The sequence below is a fragment of the Equus quagga genome, chromosome 2, assembly GCF_021613505.1.
Source record: "Equus quagga isolate Etosha38 chromosome 2, UCLA_HA_Equagga_1.0, whole genome shotgun sequence".
Taxonomy (NCBI): Eukaryota; Metazoa; Chordata; class Mammalia; order Perissodactyla; family Equidae; genus Equus; species Equus quagga.
The window spans coordinates 39,082,031-39,102,909 of NC_060268.1; the positions used below are offsets into that span (position 1 = coordinate 39,082,031).

The following is a 20,879-nucleotide window of genomic DNA, read 5'->3' on the forward strand; positions in this document are numbered from 1 at the left end:
AGGATTGGTTTAAAAGACAAAATGGGGGCCGGCTCCGTGGCCGAGTGGTTAAGTTCACGCGCTGTGCTGCGGCAGCCCAGGGTTCGGATCCTGGGCGCGGACATGGCACTGCTCGTCAGGCCACGTTGAGGCGGCGTCCCACATCCCACAACTAGAAGGACGTGCAACTAAGAGATACAACTGTGTACAGGGGGGTTTGGGGAGATAAAAGCAGTAAAAAAAAAAAAAAGAAAAGATTGGCAACAGTTGTTAGTCCAGGTGCCAATCTTTGGGAAAAAAAAAAAAAGGAAGATTGGCAACAGTTGTTAGCCCAGGTGCCAATCTTTAAAAAAAAAAAAAAAAAGACAAAATGTAATGTCTCCCCAGGCCCCATACAGAGCTAGTGGGTCAGCGTGGGCTTCCCCTGAGGGGTGGCCCCCTGCTCATGGCTGAGTCTACCCCATGCTCAGGGCCACCCTTTCCAAGCAGGGACAAGGCGACTTTGGCCTGTGGGTTTCCGCTGCTGCAGCCCTGGCAGGTGAGCAGACTTGCAGACAGTGACTGCCAGCAGAGAGGCCAGGGACTCAGGCAAAGGGCTGGTTCCTGCCCCACAGTAAGGGTGGTCCGACCTGGGACCAGATGAGCTAAGGAAAGAGACAGCGCCAACGGTGTAACTCCAGCAAGCAGTGAGCTTGATGGGGCCATCCTCACAGAGAACCATCTATTCTAGAAGTTGGTCACGAGGGGCCTGGTTGCTGAGTCTCATTCTGGTCCCCTTGTGGGTGTCCTCGCTTGTAGCTCTGAGGTTTGGTGCCACCTCAGGGTTCACTTCAGGGCCCAGACCTGCTGGGAGAACAGGGAGGCAGAGTGAATTTAGGGCCCAGCCACCCTAGAATCTTATCCAGGCACTGGTGCCCCAGGCCTCTTGCCTCCCTTCGAATATTCCACCTCCTCCTAACATAGATGTGAGATGTGGATGCTGGGAGCAGTAACCACTGTGTGTGGGGCGGGTGGGAGACAGGTGGTTCTCATGCCCCAGCTCACTGCATCTGCCTGTCCTGGGCATGTGGCTCGAGTCATAGAGCAGCAGAAATGGCTGCCTTGGCAGCTGCAGAAGCACTGTGTCCAGGACAAGGCCCCTTCACTCAGCAGCACATCATCTGAATCATAAATGGGAGCCTGCGGGCTGCAGGAGGAGTGGATAGTTAGACCCGAGACACAACCATGGCTGCCGCCCCGTCACCGTGGGAGTGCTCCTCAGGCACACGGCTGTATGTGCGCGTCTGTCTCTGTATCTAGTCTGTGTATGTGTCCGGGTGACGTCCTGGCCCTCTCTAGGACAGGAAGGCCCCTCTCCCCTTTGGACTGGGGAGAGCAGGAGAGGATGGAGGCAGAGGCAGGGACAGGAGCACGGGTGTGGCAGGGCTCTGGCTGTCCTGTAAACCGCCGTGCAAACAATGCTGTGTCTTGGAGGGAGAAAAGGAGCAGACCAAGGAGTGAGGGCTGCATGGGCTCGAGGCGGACAGAGCGGGCAGGTTTTCTAGCATGTGCAAAGGGGACCCGTGTGCCCCTCACCTGGGGTCCGGCCTGAGCAGGAGAGGCGGTGGGAGCCTTGTGCGTTTTCCTCTGCAGGGCCAGCCATCGGCAGGGACTCCAGGGGCTGTGGGCGTCTCTCCCTCAGCGGGGAGGGCAGGGCCCCAGTGGCACTAGCCCCTGGTGGGGGACATCCGTGGAATCTGTGGGGAAAGACAGACTGCCATCACTGCAGAGAGTGAGCATGGTTTGCACTAGGCGTTTGATGGAGTGGGCAGTGCTGGGGCTGTCTGTTTCCTGGGGGTGGTCGAGGGTCTCAAATGTGGGGGTTACCCCACACCCTAGCAGTGTAGGTCTGAGTCCCAGGCCTGCAGGCTTGAGAGGGCACCATCTGTGGCAGTCACGGAGGCTCAGGACCCCCGCCCGCCCGCAGCCCACATGCCCTACCTGAGCGGAGCGGCCATGCTGGGCAGCCCCTCAGTGGCCAGGGAGCCTGGAGGCCTGCCTCTGGGTTCTGGGCTCAGACTGTGGGCTGCAGAGCAAAGGCAGAACAGCGGTCAGCCCTGACCCGGAGGCCGGCCATCCGCAGGCAGCAGCCTCCCTGCGTGCTCCTTCCTCCTTGCACCCTAACCCCAGGGCGACCGTATTAGGAGGGGGACTTTCGGGAGGTGCTTAGGTCATGAGGGTGGAGACCTTATAAAGGAGACCCCAGGAGCTCCCTCTCCCCTCTGCCCTGTGAGGCTACAGCAAGAAAGCAGCTGTCTGCAGCCCGGAAGCAGGCGCTCACCAGACACCCAATCTGCTGGCGCCTTCATCTTGGACTTCCCACCCTCCAGAACTGTGGGAAATAAATGTCTCGTTTAGAACCTGCCAGTCTGTGGTATTCTGTCACAGCAGCCCAGCAGACTGAGTTACTCCTGCCTCTGGAGGCCCTGGCCGCACAAGCCTTCCCACCAGGAGGTCGGTGCGGGCAGGGGCGGGTCTGCCTCCCGGACACTGAATGCAGAGGGACTGGTGAGAAAGGCTCAGCGGGAGGAGATGCTGAGACGCTGAAGAAACTCAGGATCCCTTTGGGGTTCTCAAAGGACAGGCTCAGGGAGAGACCCGAGGGGGAACAGGCAGAGCGAGGAGCCCAGCGAGCCTGGGAGGAGCAGGAAGGGACTCCTGGTGGAGCCCCAGCAGTCTCAGGACATGCCTCAAGCACGCTCTCCTCCGGGACTGTCAGACCACAGAGAAGGTGCTCGGTGGGGGTGCTTTCTAAGCGCCCCCTGGTGGCAGAACTGGGTTTGGCCGCTGTCTACAAGACACCGTGAGGGAGGTGCATTCAGAGCAGTCTGAGGACTAGAGTGTTAGAGACGCCCCAGGATCAGACAGCAGAGCCTAGGAAAGCCCACGAGGATCCTCACGGGAAGGGCTCTGGAGTCAGACAGCAGACCAGGAGGCCGCCAGGCATCATGTCTGACCCTGCCTGTTACTAATGAGCTATGTGATCTTTGGCAAGCTGCTTACAGGCTCTGGGCCTTAAATTTTTTGAGAAAAGACAATAAGTCCCACGGACCTCTCAGGCTATAGAGATGCAAGATGTGAAACTTTCCAAGGATGCATAAAACAGCAGCAGCCTGGGGCCCAGGGAATCAGTGCCCCCCACACCCCACCCTAGGCTTCCCCTGGAGCCCACCTGTGGCCCTGCTCAGGGCTTGCAGCCAGCTCTCAGCCTGCGCTTCTGACGATGCTGCAAACAGGATCTCCGTCCCGCTGCTCAGCCTGGCTCCCAGACAGCCGTAGGTCACACTCTTCGCAGGGGACCCCTGCCTCCAGCCCCCCTGTGCCCGCTGAGTCAGCATATCCTGGGCGGTGTCTCTCCCCAGGTGGTGCTCACCTTAAGGAGAAGGTGTGTTTCCTGCCTTGGTGGTCCCTCGGCTTCTCACACTGGGCTCCCACGAGGTCAAGGGTGGCCATGGAAGCCACTTTCTGAGGGGAGATAAGAGGCAGGTCGCCATGGCCAGCTCAGCTTTTCCCCATGGGGCCCTCTGTCCTCTGCCCTCCCCACATGCCGTCTGGTACCTCCACTGCCATCCTCTGATCTGGGAACAGGCTCAGGGAACTGCTTCCCAAGACCCCATAGCAGCCATCCCAGGAGCTCGAGCTGGGCTGTGGAGAGAAGGCAGTGAGGTGGCACCGGGCCCAAGGTGCCCATGGGGAAGAGGGAGCCATTTCCAGGGAGGCTGGGAGGAGGAGCCCTGCCTCACCTGGGTGTGGGCAAAAGCTGTAGCGTGGTCCCAAGAAGCTGAACTGCCCTAAGAATGGGGGCAGGGAGGGGGAAGTCCACCCAGAGTCCACAGCAGCCCTTCTGAGCGCCTTGAGTGGTTCTGGGGAGGGGAGCTGCCTGGAGAAGGAATCTCCCGGCACTTACCTGCCTCTCCCCGGGCAGGGGCTGCTGCTTAAGCTCCAGAAACCCCTCCATGGTTGGGGCTCCCTTTGCATCCTGGAAATGCAAGATGGGGCCCAGGAAACATCAGGACCAGCACAGAGGATGGGCCCTTTCTGGAAGGTGGGCTTGGTATCCACTCCTCCCTGACCTCCTCGTTGCCCGTGACCCTCAGCTCCTGTGCCTGGTGCTCCCGGCCGCCAGTGCCTCAGGGTGTGGGCCCCTACCCTCATGGCCTCACTGGGCTCCTGCTGTCCGGCCGCATGCTCCAGGGAGATGGTGGTGGCAAAGAGTGTGCGTGGCCCAACAGGGACACCCGATGGCAGGACCCTTGTCTCAGCCAGCTGTGCTCCTGGCCACCAGCTTCCAAAGGGCCTCTGGTGGAGGGAGGTCAGCTCACTGCCAACTGTCCCAGGTTTCAGCCCCTTCACTTGCTGTTCCATCTTGGGGAGGGGAGCAAGGTGAGCCAGGTCAGGGCTCCAGGGGGGGGTCCATGCCCAGCCTCTCCTTCCCAAACCCCTCCCACCCAGAGAGCCCCTGTCTCCTCACTGTTCTTCATCTCTTCCTGCTTCAGTTCAGACTTCCCTCTCAACCCAGTCCACAGTGGTGCCCTAGCCTACCAGGACAGAGGGTGACAGGGACTGGCAACGGAAAGTGGGGCTTTCCTGAAGGGTCAGATGTGGACTTAGTGCTCTGGGGAGACCCCGACTCTCAGGCCCCCAGCCCTCAGGCCCCTGTCTCCTGGTGCACCCTTGGCCCAGCCTTGCTCACCTCCACCTTCCTCTGCAGTTGGGCAAACTTTTCTTCCTGGGCTGCCAGTAGCTTTTCGAAGTCCTGGTGTCTGCGGAGCAGCAACTCCACATCTGACACTGACCGCTGGGGAGAAGTGAAGCCCGGGTTGAGGCCCAGCTCCTGGGGCTGCCGAGCCTTCACCTCGCCCTCTGCAACCGGGCCCGGGTGGCCAGCGAGCAGAGGAGCAGCAGGACCTGCCCTTGGCCATAGCTGCTGGACAGTGCAGCCCGCTAGAGGACAGGGCCTCAGCTCACCCCGCAGTTGGGGTCCAGCAGGAGGCCCTCCCGGGAGGCCAGCCAGGCCTCGGCCTGGTCCAGCCCCTGCCGCAGCTCCTGCAGCCTCGAGTTCTCCGCGCAGCGTTCCTGGTACAGGGCCCAAGCCTCCTTGAGCCCTTGCAGCCGCCCTTCCAGCTCCTGCAGACACTCTGTCACCTGGTGGGGAGGGGGTGCTGTGGGTGAGATGCTCAGGCAGAGCCACCTGGGGAGGGGAGGGCCAGAGTGCCCAGCAGTGGTGTGCAGGGAAGGCCTCGAGGCCTGGACCCTCCCCTTCTCTGCCTCTCTCTCCGCCCCTTGCTTGGCCTTCCTCTCCTGCTGGAGGTTCCAAGGCCTTGGTGATTGGACCCCATGCCCAGCTCAACCCTAGGCCCACCTCTGCACATACCTCCAGGGACATGAAGTGGCCTTTGTCCACCAGCTGTTGCCCCTCCTGCTGTGCATCCCAGGCTTGAAGGCAGTGCTCCTTGATTTCCTGCCGTAGCTCCTCATGCTGCCCCAGGAGCCACTCAGCTCCTGTCATGTCCCCAGCCAGCTCCTCCGAGGACACCAGTGCCTGCCTTTCCTGAGCCCACGCTCTGAGGGGCAGGGAAAGGAAGCTGTCAGGGCGGGAGGGCAGCCTGGGGAGGGAGCAGGGCAGGAGCTGTGCAGGGGAAGGTAGAGTCCAGCTCCCTGAAGAGCTGAGCCAACAGCCCGGCCAGGACGCCACTTACAGTAGTTCCCGACAGCGTCTGAGGAAGGCATGGCCCTGGGCAGCCTGTTCCAGCTGCTGACTCTGCTCCTGGGCCTTTGCCCCCAGGGTGGCCCAGGCATCTTGCACCTCAGCCAGCCGTGCGGCCAGGCCCTCCTGAGCCGCAGGGTGTAGCTGGCCCAGTCGGCAGGCCTCTGTCTGCACCCGTGCCACCTCCTTCTCCATGGCCGCCAGTTCCCTCTGCCGCCAGAACACACAGTCAGGCCTCGCCCCCTGGTAACCAGTGGCATGCTCCTCATTCAGGGAGCACCCAGTCCTCTCTGAGGAGTCCTGCTCTGCTTCCCAGACTGGGAGAGGCCACCTTGCTCTGCTCCACACCTGGGCAAGCAGTCCCAGGCTGGGAGGCCCCTCACCTGCCCTCTGTGGTGCCCTTAGCCACTGCCTTCAGGGAGGGGCTCAGACAGGCCACCGGGTGTAGGCCCTCACCTCCAGGCACCTGTGCTGTTGCTGCAGGGTCTGCACAGATGACAGGCTGTGGCCACGGGCATCTCGCTCCATCAGGGTGGCCTTCTCCTGCATCCAGCCCCAGAGTTCAGCGGCCGCCTGCTCAAAGCCTCGGACCTCACGGGCTGTGGCTAGGTTCTGGGAGGGGAGGGAGGGTCTGCTCTGGGCTGAGCTCCCAGGGTCCTTTCTCCCTGGAGACATGGCCTCCTGGGCCACCTCCTTTTAAACAAGGAGGACCATGGGACTTACTGACCCGTCATAACCACCAGGTACAGAAAACATCTTAAATGTGGCAGGTGCTCAATGAACGAGTGATGCTCCTGATGATGTGGTAGGGCCCTGGGGGCATTCTGTGAGGACAGGGTCTTCAGTGCACAACTCATGAGAAAGGCAGAGATGGAGGCTCTGAAGGGGGTGGGGAAGGGCCTATGTGAGGGAGGAGGTTGGTTTTTGGGGTCTGGCTCGGCCCAGGCAGGCACCACCTGCAGCTCTTCTGATGGGGCCAAGAGAGGGAGAGAGGGCCAGCTCAGGAGGCTGCCCGGCCTGGACCCTCAGAGATGGCATCTCTGGGCTGTGATCCATCAGGGACTCAGGGGGCTGGGCTGCTTGTATAGAAACCACCAGTTGTGGCTGAGAGCTCAGGTTGTGGAGGAACACCGAAGACTCCCTTGGCAGACAAATCCACTCAGAGCGTTTAGATCAGAAGGGTGAGTGAGTGGAACGAAGGAGCCTCTGTCACACGATGTCGAGATCTCACCCCATTAAGTGTGTGGTTAAGGAAGGGAGATCAACACGGTGTGTGTCTTAATAAAACCGAAGCCTGAGTTTAGGGGGCGCTTCAAGCAATTCAGTCATGCTTTCTGTTTCTCCTTGGAGATGTGAAGGAGGAGGAAACAAAGTGTGGAGCGGGCTGGAGGTGGAAGACTTCGAGACTCTTTGAGACTTGCTCGGTCCTGGGAGTTAGACGCAGCCACCTCCCTCCACACACACACAAACACACACACACACACTCATATCCCCGCTGTTGGGTCTGCTTGTCCCTGGCCCAGGCAAAAGGCACAGGGGTCCCCGCCCCTTGGCTGCCCCTGGCCTGGTCTGGCTACCTCTGTGCGGGCTTTTATTGCCCTGTCCAGTCTCTCCCAAGTGGCCTCGATGCGACTCCTCTGGGCTTGGATCTGGGGACAGCACCGGGGTGCTGCCCGTTCCAGGGAGCCTGCCAGCTCCCTCAGGGCCTGAACCTTGGCCTGCCCCAGGCTCTGGACTTCCTTTCTGAAAGCATCAAACTTCTCTTCCAGCACCTGCAAGGAGGTGGGGCCAGGGAGGGTCACCCTGGAGGTGGTGCCCAGCAGCTCTCCAAGCTCACGAAGGGCTTGGCAGTACCTGACAGTTCCATCGGCACTCGGCCCCACCTCTAGAACCGCAGGGACCCTCCCAGAGCCCAGAGACCCCCATTTCCCCTCTGCTCACCTTGGCCTCCCTTCCACCCCACATGAACACCTCTCCACCCTTGCTCAACCTCAATCCACTCTCCCCCAGGTTCGTTTGGAAGTGGCTCACTTTGACGGCCTCCAGGTCCTGCCCACAGTCCTGGGACTCAGCAGAAGCCACCTTGCTGGCCAGCCAGGCATCAAGGAGCAGGGCCTCTCGTTCCAGCTGGTGGAGCTGCAGCTGCTCCCGCAGGCCTTGGCCCCTGCTCTCCACTCTCCGCAGCAGCCCCAAATGGGCCTCCCTCACTGTCCGCATCCGGGCCAGCACCTTGGGGCTGTGGCAGGAAGGACAACCCCACTGCAGCCCTCCTCTCCTGGTGGTATCAGCCTCGCACGCCTCTGTAGGGAGCGCCCCTCTCCGCTCCTCACTTGACAGGCCTGGCTCCCACGCACCTTTCTGGGTTCTGCCCACTCTCAAGGAGGGCTGCAGTCTGCTGCAGTCTCTCGATGCGCGGGCCAAAGCCCTCCAGCTCTCTCCTGGTGGCCTCCAGCCGCCGAAGAAAGGCCTGTGTGGCCTTGGCACTCTGGCCCACGTCCTCAATGTCCAGGACACAGCCCCGTTCTGCCAGCCAGGATTCTGCCTCCAGGAGCTGGGGTGACATAGACGGGGTAAGCTTTCCCTGGTCGATGCTCTCCAGTGCTCCCAGCTTGGGGTTCATGGCCACCCGGCTGTACACTGGAATCACTGGAGAGCTTTAAAAACTCCCGCTGCCTGGGTCTCACTGCTAAAGATTCTGATTTGGTCTGGAACGGAGCCTGAGGATCAGTATTTCTTAAAGGTTCCAGGTGATTCTGACGTAAAGCATTGACTGAGAACCACTGGTTTAGAGAAACAGCAAAGCCAAACCAAACCCAACCGAACCCAGTGGCCTGTATTCTGGGAAACACGCAGGAGGAAGACCTTGGGGGCAGGAGGTGGAGGTGACAGAAGATGCCCAGAGAGCTGGAGCCCCACGTGGGGGTCCCCTTCCAGGGCTGTGTACACTCTAGGCGTCCTCATGCCCAGCCCCGGCCCTTGGGGTCCGCATCGCCCCCTCACCTCCGTCAGGAACTGCTGGGCCTCCTGAGCCTGCTGCAGCCACCGCCTCCTCCGCGCAGCCTCTGCCCGCAGGCGGTCCACGGCGCTCTCCAGCTGCCGTACTCGGGCGGCCACGTCACGGGCAGCGAAGTGCCCAGCCTGCACCAGCTTGTGCCCGGTGCTCACCACCGCCTGGGTCAGAGCCTCGTGGCTGCTCATCTCGCTCTCCAGGTTCTGTGGAGCCAGCGGAAGACAGCACCAGGGATGCTACTGGGCACTCCTTGGGGTCCCCAGAGTTGTGCCTGAAGCCTCATGGGACCCCAGAGACTTGCCCCCAAGGACTTCCCTGTCCTTGTGACCAACAAAGAATCCAAGGCGTCCCCAAAACCCACAGGAGGCAGAGCCCCCAGTTGGGCCACAGGGCCATCTCTCTGGCTGATGGAGCCGCCCCTGGGGGGGCCCCACCTGGTGCTTCTCCTGCAGATGCCGCAGGGCGCTCAGGCTCTGGCCGGAGTCTCGGGCGGCTGCCAGGGGCAGCTTCTCCTGCACCCAGGCCATCTCCTCGTCTGCGTCCCTGAAGAACTGCAAAAGGAGGCTCCGGGCCTCCAGAGCCGTCCTGCGCTCCCCCAGGGGCCCCCGCAGGCTCTCGAACCTGCAGCAGTGGAGGGCAGGACCAGGACAGGTGGCGACTGCGGGCATCAGCATTAGGGCCCAACAGTGACTCAGAGAGCTCACCCATCTGTGCCCGTCACGTGGCCATGGGGACACCCTCAGGAGACAAGTGGGGGGCAGGGAGGAAGAGGGAGGGGAGGATGCAGACGGCTGATCTACCTCTGAAGCAGTCGCTGGGCCTGCTCTTCCACATCTTGGGCCAGGCAGTGGCCTTCCTGTATAAAGGCTCGGGTCTGGCCCACCAGGGCCTGTGCCCTCCTGGTCTGCCTGTCCACTGAGGCCTCCAGCTCTCCCTGGGCCTCCAGGAGCTCATCCAGCCCAGGCTGGTCCTGGCCCCTGAGCGGGGCTCTCAGCTCAACCTCCATGGGCCCCAGCCAGCTCTCCAGTTCCTGCACACTCCTCCGCAGACGCAGTCCCTGCGGGAGAATGTGAGGTAGGCACGAGGGGCAGAGGCCCGGAGCCCCAACCGGCCTGCTCCGTCGCTGGCACAGCCTCACCTCGCAGGCCTCCTGGAGCTTGGCTGCTGCCTTCTGGCAGTTGGCCTGCAGCTCGTCCCAGAGCAATCCCAGCTCCTGCAGCTGCTTCTGGATGGTCTCTGAGGCCTGGTGGCCCCCCTGTAGCAGCCTCTGCCCTTCCTACAGCCACAAAATGGCACAGACCTCAGGGACTCAGGACAGCTGGTGCCAGGGCACTTGTGTTGGCTCGAACCACTACCCCTGCAGCTCTAGGGTCTCTGCATGCTAGCTGTGAGATCTTGAGCAAGTTCCTTAACCTCTCTGAGCGCAACTGCCTTATCCATACAACGGGGATAACAATGATTGTTTTGTTTAAATGAGATAAAACATTTTTTTTAAAGATTGGCACCTGAGCTAACAACTGTTGTTAATCTTCTTTCTCCTTTTTTCTGCTTTTTCACCCCAAATTCCCCCAGTACATAGTTGCATATTTTAGTTGTGGGTCCTCCTAGTTGTGGCATGTGGGACGCCGCCTCCACGTGGCCTGACGAGTGGTGCCATGTCCGTGCCCAGGATCCGAACCAGTGAAACCCTGGGCCGCCAAAGCAGAGTGCATGAACTTAACCACTTGGCCACAGGGCCGGCCCTGAGATAACACATTTAAAATACCTAGCAGGCACTTTATATCGGAGCAACCCTGGGGTCAAGGCCTGCCTTTTGTAGGTGGAAGTGGGTAGATTTAAAAGGTGATACACTTGACTCTTTACCCACGGGACCGCTGGTGGTGCCCTGACTCTGAACATTAACGTCTTTCCTTGACAGTTTTAAAAACCATCATGTTAAAATACTATCTTCAAAATTCTTGAAAAGGCACCGTTTTTGGAGAGGGTGCCCCAGGAAGCTACTGCTTCTAGCTGCTCTTTGCTGCTTGGCATGGCGCCTGCCCACAGAAAGCACTCGATGAACGTTGGCCATCCATTACTAAGGTTCAGAGCTGACTGCTGGGGCTCTGTGAGGTCGCCCCACACTCTGGGGCGGGCAGGACTGTCGCAGGCCCCCAGCCAGAGCCCCAGGGCCTCACCATCTGCAGCCTTTGTCGAAGGTGCACACTCGTATCCAGTTCGGCCTGGAGTTTCTGCTGCTTCTGCACCTGTGCCTGCAGCGAGGCTGGGTCCTGCCAGCCCTCTTCCAGGGCCACCAGGTTCTTCTCCCTGAGCCACGCGGCCGCCTGGGCATATGGGGAGAACCAGGCTGTGCTGCTTAGGGCTCTCCTCTGGCCCCCTAGGCTCTGGGCTGCCCCGTAGGAACGGTGGCTTCCCTCTGGGGCAACTCCCTGCCCCTCACAACCACTCCCCACCCCGACCAAGGGGCACCTCGGAGGAGTCCTGCAGGAAAGTCTGCAGCTGCCGGAGCTCCTCCAGCTGGCGGCGGCGGGTCCCGGCTCGCTCCACGAGTGCCTTTCTCCTGCCAGAAGGAGGGTCTCATGGGCCCGCAGGTCTGCCCACCAGGACCTGGAGCTGCCACAGGGGTGTGTTTGCGTGTGCATGCCCACACGTGCACATATGCGTGCCCTTCCAGCCTGGGACAGCCTTTCTTGGGTATCAATATACCCTCCGTCTGGGGTTTCCTTTGAAATAGAGACACATTCTACTTCTCCTCTCTATTGGTGTCAGTTATGGGTTAAATTGTGTCCCCCTAGATACTTATGTTGAAGTCGTAATCCCCAGGACCTCAGATTGGGACAGTATTTGGAGAGACGGCCTTTAAAGGATGTAATGAAGTTAAAATGAGGTCATTAGTGAGGGCCCTGATCCTATGTGGCTGGTGTCCTTGTAAGAAGAGGAGATTAGAGCACAGATACATAGACAGACGACCACGTAAGGACACGGAGAGAACACGGCCAGCTGCAAGCCACGGAGAGAAGCTCTGGAGAAAGCAACCCTGCCCACACCTCGATCTTACAATTCCAGCCTCCAGAGTCGCGAGAAAATACATTTCTGTTGTTTGAGCCGCTGAGTCTGTGGCGTTTTGTTATGGCAGCCCAAGCAGACTGAGACAGTATCCAAATCACTTTCTTGATCGTGTACTGCTATCAGTGAGAGTTTTTTAAGTAGGCACCCCCCAAATATATATGTATGTATGTGTGTGTACCTCTGTACCAACATATTAAGTGTATTGCCATAGGCACAAAAGTAAAAATAAAAAATAAGCTCTTATAAAATAAATACCAAAAGAAGTTCTGATATCTCCCCCCAACCCCGGGGTCCACACACCCCTCCCATCAGCACAGTCCCCACCCTGGTGTGAGTGTGACCCTTGTCTCCCTCTGTGGGGTCTGCTGAAGGGTGTGGGAGCAGAGAGAGGCAGACATACTCCAGTGAACAGAACATCTCTTTAGAGGATGCCAGAAGCCTGGAGTGGAGGGGGTCAGAGTGGCACTGTCCTGGGGGGCAGCCGGGCCTGCCAGGAACCACCTAAGGTGACTGCCAGGAGGGGATGTTGACACAGACCAGCAAACTAACGTTTGCCATCTGTCAATCAAAGACCTCCAGGGTACCCAGGTGTGGTCCACCTGCAAGGAGGAGGGGATGGCCTGGCTATGCACAAGGAGCCACAAACATTGAGGGCGCTGGTGGGCTCTCTGGGAAGGATGGAGACCCCCACCAGTCTGGGATCTGGCTTTTGGCCAAATCTGCCTTGATCTGAAAGGCTAAGGAGCTGGACGAGGCAGCTGAACCAGACGGGCTTTTCCGAGGAAACAAAGGTGGAGCCTGGTGTCTCATCACTGGCTGTGCCAGTGGATTCAGTTAACTGAGCACAAGAAATCTGTGAGCTTGCCCAAGAGCCAGGCGCCATGCTGAGATATCACGGTACCTTTTCAGTCCTCACCAAAACCCTGAGAGGTCATCCCCTTGTTGCAGCCGTGAGACTTCATGAGGAATCTGCGCCCAGTCCCACCACGAGCGGGCAGCACAGGAGCTCAGGACCCTCTACTCTGGGGGGGCTGATGGTAACCACTGCGCTCTGGCTCTGCCATTGCATCAGGTCGTCTCTCTCCGAGTTTCCTAGTATACGCCTCTTGGTAAAACTCCCTCTTAGCTCAACTGGATGACCCTGTGTTGCCTGACATCCACAACTGGCCGACACACTGCAGGGCTGGGTGTGGTGGGCCCTGGCATCTGACCTCAGCCCTTGGAAAAGGCTGGTGAGCCTGGGCCAACAGGTGGAAGGGCGGGAAGGGAACAGCTGGATGCCTAGTGCCCACGCCAGCCCACTTATGGCTCCCCTCCACCCCAGAGCCAGCGGTACCTCAGGAGCATGGCTTGGCACCGGCCCAGGGCGCTCTGGGCCTCGGAGTGCCCTCCCTGGTGCAGGCTGCGAGCTGCGGCTTCCAACATGCTGATTTTGTCTGCCTGTGCCTCCAGGCCCTGCTCAACCACCTTGTGCTTCCACAGAAGGGTCTCCACATTGGCCAAGGAATCCTGGTGGGAGTGAGGAAGTGAATAATACCCATGGGGCTGCCCCACCCCATCCCAAGCTATCTGCTTTCCCACCTAGAGCATCCTACAAACACTCAGCCACAGCCTCTGCTTCCTCAAGGCTGTATCTGCCTTCAGGACAGTGATTCTCAACCAGGCAAGGTGCCTGGATAAGGGTCAAGGGTCAGAATTTCCAGGGGGGAAGAGGAGCTTTTTCATATAACAGGGACACCCTCTCCCCTGCACCCCCAGTAAGACTACGTCAGCACAGGTCAGCTGAGGCCCTGATTATTCTCTGAGGTCTCCTGTGAGTCAGGCTCGCCTGCCACAGAAGTTGGGACGGTGGTGGGAAAAGAAACCTCAGGGTGTCAGGAAGTGAGGAAGGCAGAGGTGAGAAGGGTGGTGGGAAGGAGGCAAGAATGGGTCAAGGGCTACACGCTCCCCTCGTAAGCTCCCACGGCATTCCCTGGGGGTCTAGGCCAGGCCACAAGAACTGCTCACGAACGATGGGCACGTGACTGCTCAGTGACCAGCTCGGTCGAGGGAGGGGAGACCCCCTTGGCCTGGGCAGCTCAGGGAGCACTGGCTGGTGTGATCCCGAATGCTGCTCTTGTAAACCCTCCCTCCCTCCTGCCCGGCACCTACCCCCTGACCCTCAATGGCTGGGCAGGCTTCCTGGCTGCAGAGCCAACTTTCCATCTGCTCCACAGAACTCAGAACCAGCTGTTGAGAAAGGAAAAGGTAAGAAGAAGAGAGCAGAGGGTCCAGTCACTGCAGATGGAGTGATCCTATTGGTGGCCCAGTGGAGAAATGGTCCTGGCTCAGCAGAACAAGTCCACAGCAGGCAAGACTTGTGGGCGAGCTGGGTGGTAGGAAGTGGGTGGTGGGCAAAGCCCCTGGCACAGCAGCCTCTCCGGCTTTGGCTTTGACCAGGGGCAGTGCGGTTAGCATGGGCCCCCATGGGTGGGGCAGGATGGAAGTTGCCCACCTGTAGCTCCAAGGCCTGCTGGAGCTGGAGCTGGTGCTCCTGCCAGGCCCCTTCCAGGCTGTTCAGCTCCTGGTCTAAATCAGCCAGGGCCTGGCGGGTGTCAGGGGCAGACGGGTGCCCCACTGCGAGCAGTCGCTGCCCAGTGCTTCGGGCCAGGCTGATGCTGTCTGTTCGGGAGTCCAGCTCGGCCTGTAACAGGACTGGGCTCAGCTCCCAGAGGCTGAGGCTCTCTCGGTGGGAGAGAGGAGGCCCAGTGGGGAGGAGGAGAGTGTGGAAGACAGCTGAAGGGGTGCGATGGAAGAGCAGAAAGGCAGAGGCAGGCGACAGAGAAAGAGGGGACCCCAATAAGGGAGAGGGCAGGGAAGAGGTGAGATCCCAGGAAAGGCCCAGGTCCCACCGCTCACCTTGCGCTGCTGGTGTTCCTCCAACATGTGCCGGGCCTCCGCGGGGCTGCTGGGGGCGCGTGGAGCATCCATCTCAGCCCGCAGCCTCCGGGCCCAGACCAGCAGTTCCTGCAGCACTGCCTGCAGTTTCCAAGCTTGGTGCAGGGCATCCAGGCACTCCCTCCTGCCCACGGGGTTCACCAGCTCGCCCTGGACCTCTGAGCCCTCTTCCCCCACCTTCCCCCCCTACCCCGTGCCTCCCAGGGCCTTCTCTCCCTGAATCCCCTTTGCCAAAGAAGCACCACAGGCTGAGAAGTGGTGGGGTGACAACACAGATGGTTATTTGAAGGACAGAGAAAGACTCGGGGGGAAAACCGGGCCAAGGGGAAGTGCGGGGACTGAGATGCTGCAGAGGAAAGGGACGAGCGGCCCAGCGGCTTCATACCACTTCTGGGCCCTGCTCTGGAGCTGCCACCAGCTGTCCATCATCTCCCGCCGCTTGTGGCTGAGGCTGGGGGCTGCCCCAGGGCTTCTCTGGCAGAAGCGGCCCACCTCTCGCTCTAGGGCCTGTGGGGGAAGCCAGGTCAGAGGCGGGGAGGCAGGCTGTGCTCAGGGAGGCCGCTGCAGGCAGTGGAGTGGACAGCTGAGCAGACCGGGTGACGCTTGCTGTCCCGAAGCCGCCCCCCCCCGCCGCATGCCTCTGCGGGGTCCCACAGAGGAGGCACCCTGGGCCCTGGCCCGCCTCCACACCTGGCTGCACACCTCCACCTGCGCCTGGATGAGGCCCATTTGCTGCTCCAACTCCTTGTGTCTCCGCAGCAGCCTCTGCACGCTCTCCAGGTCTTTCCCGTGGTCCGGGCCCTGGATCAAGGCAGCCTGGAGAGGAGCGGGGCATTACAGGCTGGGCCTTGGCTCCAGCTCTGGTCTCATCACACAGGGTCCTCAGTCACGGGGTTTCTGTGCGGAAGGTGCCCAGCCTGATGCCCTTCCCAGGGCTCTGCGCGGGCTGGGGCAGGGCGCTGGCCCCGACCAGAGGTCCCTTCCTTCTGTGCAGGAGGACGACTCTCAGAGAAACCTGGGGCTGGAGAGTCTCCATCTGTGTGGGGCTTACACGGACACTATCTCATTTGACTCTCCTTTTAGGGGAACTGAGCCTGGACAGACACCCAGGCCTGGCCGGCTGAGGCAGGAACCCAAGGAGGAGGAGGAACATTCAGCAAGAGCCCTCTGCAGGCCAGGGCCAGGGCACTGTCTGTGTCACAGACAGTGTCACAGGGGCTTCTCAGGCTGCACACCACCTCTTCACTTCCGCCCCTGTCAGTGGTTAGCCCACATTTCTCTGTGGTCACTACACAATCCTGGACAAACCTCCTGCGGGGCTGGGCTTGTCCAGGGACAAGGGAAGAACAGGGTGCTCTGGCCTCTGGACCCACAGTGCTGCCGGGGGCAAAAAGGGTCAGGAGGGCTGGCCTCCAAGCCTGCAACCGGAGCTCTTATGGAGCCCCTGGTAGACCCCCGACAGACTCCTTGTGGGACCTACCTCCATGTACCCCAGCTGCAGAGGAGAAGTGGGTGAGGGGCGGCCCATGGGAGACCCCGGCACCCTCACTCCCCTGGCCCATGGGCTGCCATTGCTCCCTCACTGCTTACTTTCTCCCCAATCCGCTCAGTGATGTCATCTAGCTCCCGGGACAAGGAGTGCATCTCCAGGGCCCCTTCAAGCTGCTGCTGGTACCGGAGCAGGTTGCCCTGGAAACTCTTCCACCTGGCAGAGAGGGTGTAAGGCCGAGTGTGAGGTGGCCCTCCAGCCCCTCTCCCAGCCCCCCTGCTTCCCCCACTCCAGGACTGGCCTGTTGTTGAGCTGGTGTCGCCGCTGGTGGATGGTCTTGACTTGCTCAGGGTCCCGGTTCTTGAGCTGCAGCGACCAGTCATTGACGCTCCTGATGTGGGTGTCATCCACCGTGTCCTGCAGGAGTGCAGGGTGAGGGCATTGGTGACACCGGCTCTGAGCCCCTTCTTTGCACTGCTGTCAGCACGTGGAGGGTCAGCTTGGGCCCAAGAGAGTGAGAAAGGCAGCATGTCTGGGAGTGGAGGCCTCCATCCCATCCTGTACCAGGTGCAGTGAGCAAGATACACTTGGGGTCTGCAGCCCCACAGTTGGCTCCAAGGTGAGAAAATGTGCTCCCAGAAGCGGGAGGGGGTGGGCAGGGATGCACTGATTAACAGAAGCCTTTAAAGTGAAAATGCAGCTTCTCCGGATAAGAAGAGCAAAGCGAGGGGTGGAATGCGATGGTGGTTTGGGCCTCCTGGGGTCTGGGTGTCCCCAGCCCTGGGAGTCACTGGGCTGAGGCTGCCACTGCTTAAACACAGGGTGAGGCTTATAGGTACTCAGGGAGGGGGTCCTCACAGGGGTGGGATTGCAGGCTTTCTGCCCCTGGTACGAGCACCTTGCACTTGTAGAGCTTGTTGAAATTCCCAAAGCCCCGCCCTGTGGAGAGTCTCCTTCGTGGAGGGCATGGAAGGGCATTTCTTTCCTGGTGTAGGTGCCAGAGCAGAGCTGGGAGGCCAACACAGCTAACTTGTGACAGAGCCAGGATTTGAGCCCAGCTCTCTGGCTCTCACTCGACTATAGCATCTGGCATGGTGGCTGTGAAATTCCACCCATAGCAAAGGATATCGGAGCACTGTGGACTTTTAAGAACTCACACACACTTACATCAGGGGGATGAGCTTAGCACATTCTGCCTCTAACGCCGGATTGTGAATACATTTGTCCAATTTCTTTCCTCTATACCACATAAGAGAAATCGATTTTTGGGTGTGTGTGTGTGGAGGGGGTGTGGGGAGGAGATGCTGAAGGAGGGTTACGAGTGGCTGCAGTGTATTGATTACCCACTACATCCAGGCATATGCGTGTTCTTTTTTTAAATTTTGAAATAATTATAGATGCACAGGACATTGCAAAAGTAGTATAGGAAAGTCCCACGTACCCTTCTCCGGCTTCCCCCGATGGTAACATCTTACATAATTACAGTAGACTAAGAGAACCAGGAATGGGACACTGGTATAACTATTATGCAGATGACAGACTTTATTCAGAGTTCATCAGTTCCTACAGGCACTCATCTGTGTGGGGGGCAGGTAGAGTTCCACACAGTTTATCACATGTATAGACTCGTGTAACCACCACAGCACACATATGCTCTCTGACCTATGAGACAGGTGTTATCCACATTTTAAAGATGAAGAGACGAAGGTTTGGTGAGAAAGGGAGGCTGCCTAGGCACGTGCCGGCAGTAAGTGTGGAGCTGACACAAGAGCCCACATCAGGCTCCAGAGCCCCTGCCGGGTCACTACTCTGAGCTTTATTTCCCAATGGGGGGATGCCCCGGCCGCCCTCTCCATGGAGGGCCCCCTTACCCCGGCCCAGACTCCTCGGAACATGTGGAGCTGCTTACGGAGCTGCAGGCAGTGCTCAAGGTCCTGGCCCAGGTCACCGACATTCACCATCACCTCCTGCGGAGGCAGCATGCTGAGCACCAGCCCTGGGTGCACCCAGCCCCCTGGCACCCAGCTGCTGGGCAGCGTTGGGGCAGGTGGCGTCTTCAGGAGCTTCCCACTGGGGTTCCCACGCCCATCTCTCAGCCCCACAGCCCCACCCCCAGCTCTGCCCCTGCCCAGCTGGGTCTCACCATCTCCTGGATCCAGGCCTCTGCAAGGTCCACCCTCTGTAGGAACTCCAGGAAGTTCTGCTTGTCCTCCAGGTCCTGGCCCCGGAGAGCCAGTGCCTGCCTCAGCTTCTCCCAGTGCTCCTGCAGCTCCCCGAGTCTTTGGGAGACCTCTCCCGCCCGAGGGTGGCTCTGTGCCAGAAGAGCCTCGCCCTCCTGGGGAGAGATCCCAGGAGATCTTGCCTGTCTCCCTTCCTCCTGCTTTTCTCACCACAGGCTCCCTCTGGCAAAGGCTTTTCCCCTTGCCCATTCTGGAGTCCACATTTTGGGACAGGGCTTGGGCTGAGGGCCTGGCTGTTACCTTGGCGACAGAGGTTATGACCTCCTTATGGGCCTGGACCTCAGCTTCGAAGGCCTGGTGTTTCTGCAGGAACTTCAACTTATCTTTCAGGTCCCCAGGAAGGATTGGCTCTTTCAGCTGCTGGACCCGCTCCTGGATCCAATCCTGGGCCTGGTGGGGGTGGGGACATGAATCCCATGATGCTGATACTGCCTCCATTCACAGAGATGTCCCACATGCCTGTGCCCAGGTAGCTGACTGCTGGCCCCAGCGGCAGGGCTGGGCAGCGCCTGGCAAATGAGATCCAATGGTTCTAGCCCAGGAAGACATGTCCCAGGCCCAGCTAGCACCCCCAGCCACAGGAAGGGGCTGGCAGGGCCCTTGGGTGGAACCTAATTTGGGAGGTGAGTCTTGCCTGCTCCTGGGCCCTGGACTGCTCTGCTCCTTCTCTCACCCCTCTTTGTGCTGACCCTGGGATTGCTCAGGAAGCAGTGGGGTCTCCATATGCAGGGTCTTTGAATCGAATGTTCTGGGCTCCAGCATGGCCTCTGGGAGAGCTTTTTAACTCTCTAAACTTCAGTGTCCTCATCACAGGGTTGTGGTGAGGTCTGAATGAGCCCGTGAAGGTGCGCATCATCTGTAAAATGTGGCCCAAGTGGAAGGCACTGGGCTGGGGGTGGCCCTCAGACCTGGGTCACGGCCCTGGTGAAGCTGGCCATCAGCAGGGAGGCGTGCAGGGCGTGTCCCCGGCTCTCTGCCAGCTCCTTCACTCGAGCTCGACGCTCCAGCACCGTGTGGAGCAGGTCCTGCACCCGGGGGCCCCTGAGCGTCTTCACATCCTCGCACAGGGCTGTCTCCTGTGGGGCGGAGGTGGGGGACGCAGTCACGTGGGAGGCTGGAGCAGGGGCCCGCCTGCAGGGATGCCCTTCCCTCAGCCTGGTGTGGCCTAGGGCTGGCCCATCACCCAGTAAGCCAGAACCAAGCCTCTCAGCTCCCCAGTGACCACGTAATCTGGAGCCAAGTGGCTGCCACGTCCCTGCGGTGTGGCCCAGCCCAGCCCTGTTCTTGAGCCACACGTCCTACTCTGCCTAGTCAGCCCAAACCAGGAGCCCCTAGCCCCACAGGCTGGCCCCATATATCAGCATTACCTGTGGCACACACCAAGCACCCCGTGTCCCCCACTTAGGACTCTCCAAAGTTCCCAGACTCCCCTCACTGGCCCCCAACTCTGACCACGCCCAGGACTCCCCGAGCCCATTACCTTCTCATCCTGGGCAGTCAGCACCTTCTGGAAGGTCTCATGCTTGCGGATCAACTGCTCCACCTCTTCCACCGAGCTCCCCAGGGCACTGGTTCTCAGGGAAACCTGGATCAGCCCACGGAAAAGTCAGAGGCCACCAGCGACTGTCCAGACAGCCAGCACCCCCACCCCGTTTGCAGCTGTCTGTGCTGAGGCAGTGCACAGCTCTGCGCCCCACATCAGGGAAGAAGCCAGAGCCCCAGGAAGCAAGGCAGTGAGTCTGGAGAGGGGAGACAGGGAGAAGAGGGAGCGCGAGGACGTGTGTTGTCTGGTGAGGGGGACCTGCCTCCTGGGCCGTGAGGATCTGGTCTAGGCGGCCACACTTTCTGAGGAAGAGCTGCTCCCGGTGCATGGCCTGCAGCCTCTCTTGCTTCCTTTCCCAGGCTTGGAACACCCGCTCCCGCTCATCCTGCAGGGCTTGCAGCCCTTTCTGGACCTGGGGACGGGTATGAGGGGAGCCTGCACTGGGGAGAGCCGCTTGAACAAGACGGAAGCAGATCCTGAGGAAAGCCTCTGAGGAGAGGCCAGCGTGGCACGGTGGGGCAGGGCGCAAGGAGGCTCAGGCTAGGTCAGGGTAGGCTGGGGACACCAGAAAAGGGGGCCCACCTCCTTGATGGGTGTCCCTGCAGCCAGGAGCACCTGCCGGCCAAGCTGGGCAGCCCGCTGGTACAGCTCCTCCTGGGCCTCCAGCTCTGCCCGAAGCTGCTGGTGGGCACTGAGCGCTAGGGGGCCACTGCTGGGCTCCTGGAAAGTGTCCTCTCTCTGCAGCTCCTGCCACACATGGGCTGCCCAGGATGCATAGCCCTGCACCTGGATCCCGGGAGACGGAGGGAGGGAGAGAGCTGAGTGGGGGCTGGGCCGGGTGGCAGAGAACCAGGCTCTGAGGCACA

General features: G+C 60.2%; 1 protein-coding gene across 1 annotated transcript in view; it reads right to left on the bottom strand.

Annotated features, from left to right (window-relative positions):
* Positions 1 to 246: 246 nt before the first annotated feature.
* Positions 247 to 20,879, bottom strand: part of SPTBN5 (spectrin beta, non-erythrocytic 5) — a 55,438-nt gene continuing 34,805 nt past the window's right edge. Inside the window, 37 exon segments of the mRNA XM_046652742.1 lie at positions 247 to 822; positions 1,555 to 1,715; positions 1,960 to 2,044; positions 3,191 to 3,276; positions 3,392 to 3,483; positions 3,577 to 3,663; positions 3,926 to 3,997; positions 4,168 to 4,383; positions 4,712 to 4,816; positions 4,987 to 5,163; positions 5,393 to 5,582; positions 5,718 to 5,935; positions 6,182 to 6,337; positions 7,303 to 7,497; positions 7,757 to 7,961; positions 8,080 to 8,276; positions 8,726 to 8,938; positions 9,170 to 9,356; positions 9,536 to 9,792; positions 9,874 to 10,011; positions 10,913 to 11,059; positions 11,205 to 11,295; positions 13,141 to 13,313; positions 13,956 to 14,033; positions 14,299 to 14,487; positions 14,703 to 14,865; positions 15,127 to 15,248; positions 15,444 to 15,557; positions 16,332 to 16,446; positions 16,532 to 16,647; positions 18,102 to 18,197; positions 18,374 to 18,565; positions 18,711 to 18,860; positions 19,379 to 19,546; positions 19,951 to 20,055; positions 20,276 to 20,425; positions 20,596 to 20,799. Coding sequence (XP_046508698.1) covers positions 701 to 822; positions 1,555 to 1,715; positions 1,960 to 2,044; positions 3,191 to 3,276; positions 3,392 to 3,483; positions 3,577 to 3,663; positions 3,926 to 3,997; positions 4,168 to 4,383; positions 4,712 to 4,816; positions 4,987 to 5,163; positions 5,393 to 5,582; positions 5,718 to 5,935; positions 6,182 to 6,337; positions 7,303 to 7,497; positions 7,757 to 7,961; positions 8,080 to 8,276; positions 8,726 to 8,938; positions 9,170 to 9,356; positions 9,536 to 9,792; positions 9,874 to 10,011; positions 10,913 to 11,059; positions 11,205 to 11,295; positions 13,141 to 13,313; positions 13,956 to 14,033; positions 14,299 to 14,487; positions 14,703 to 14,865; positions 15,127 to 15,248; positions 15,444 to 15,557; positions 16,332 to 16,446; positions 16,532 to 16,647; positions 18,102 to 18,197; positions 18,374 to 18,565; positions 18,711 to 18,860; positions 19,379 to 19,546; positions 19,951 to 20,055; positions 20,276 to 20,425; positions 20,596 to 20,799 — 5,532 coding nt within the window. The 3' untranslated portion in view covers positions 247 to 700.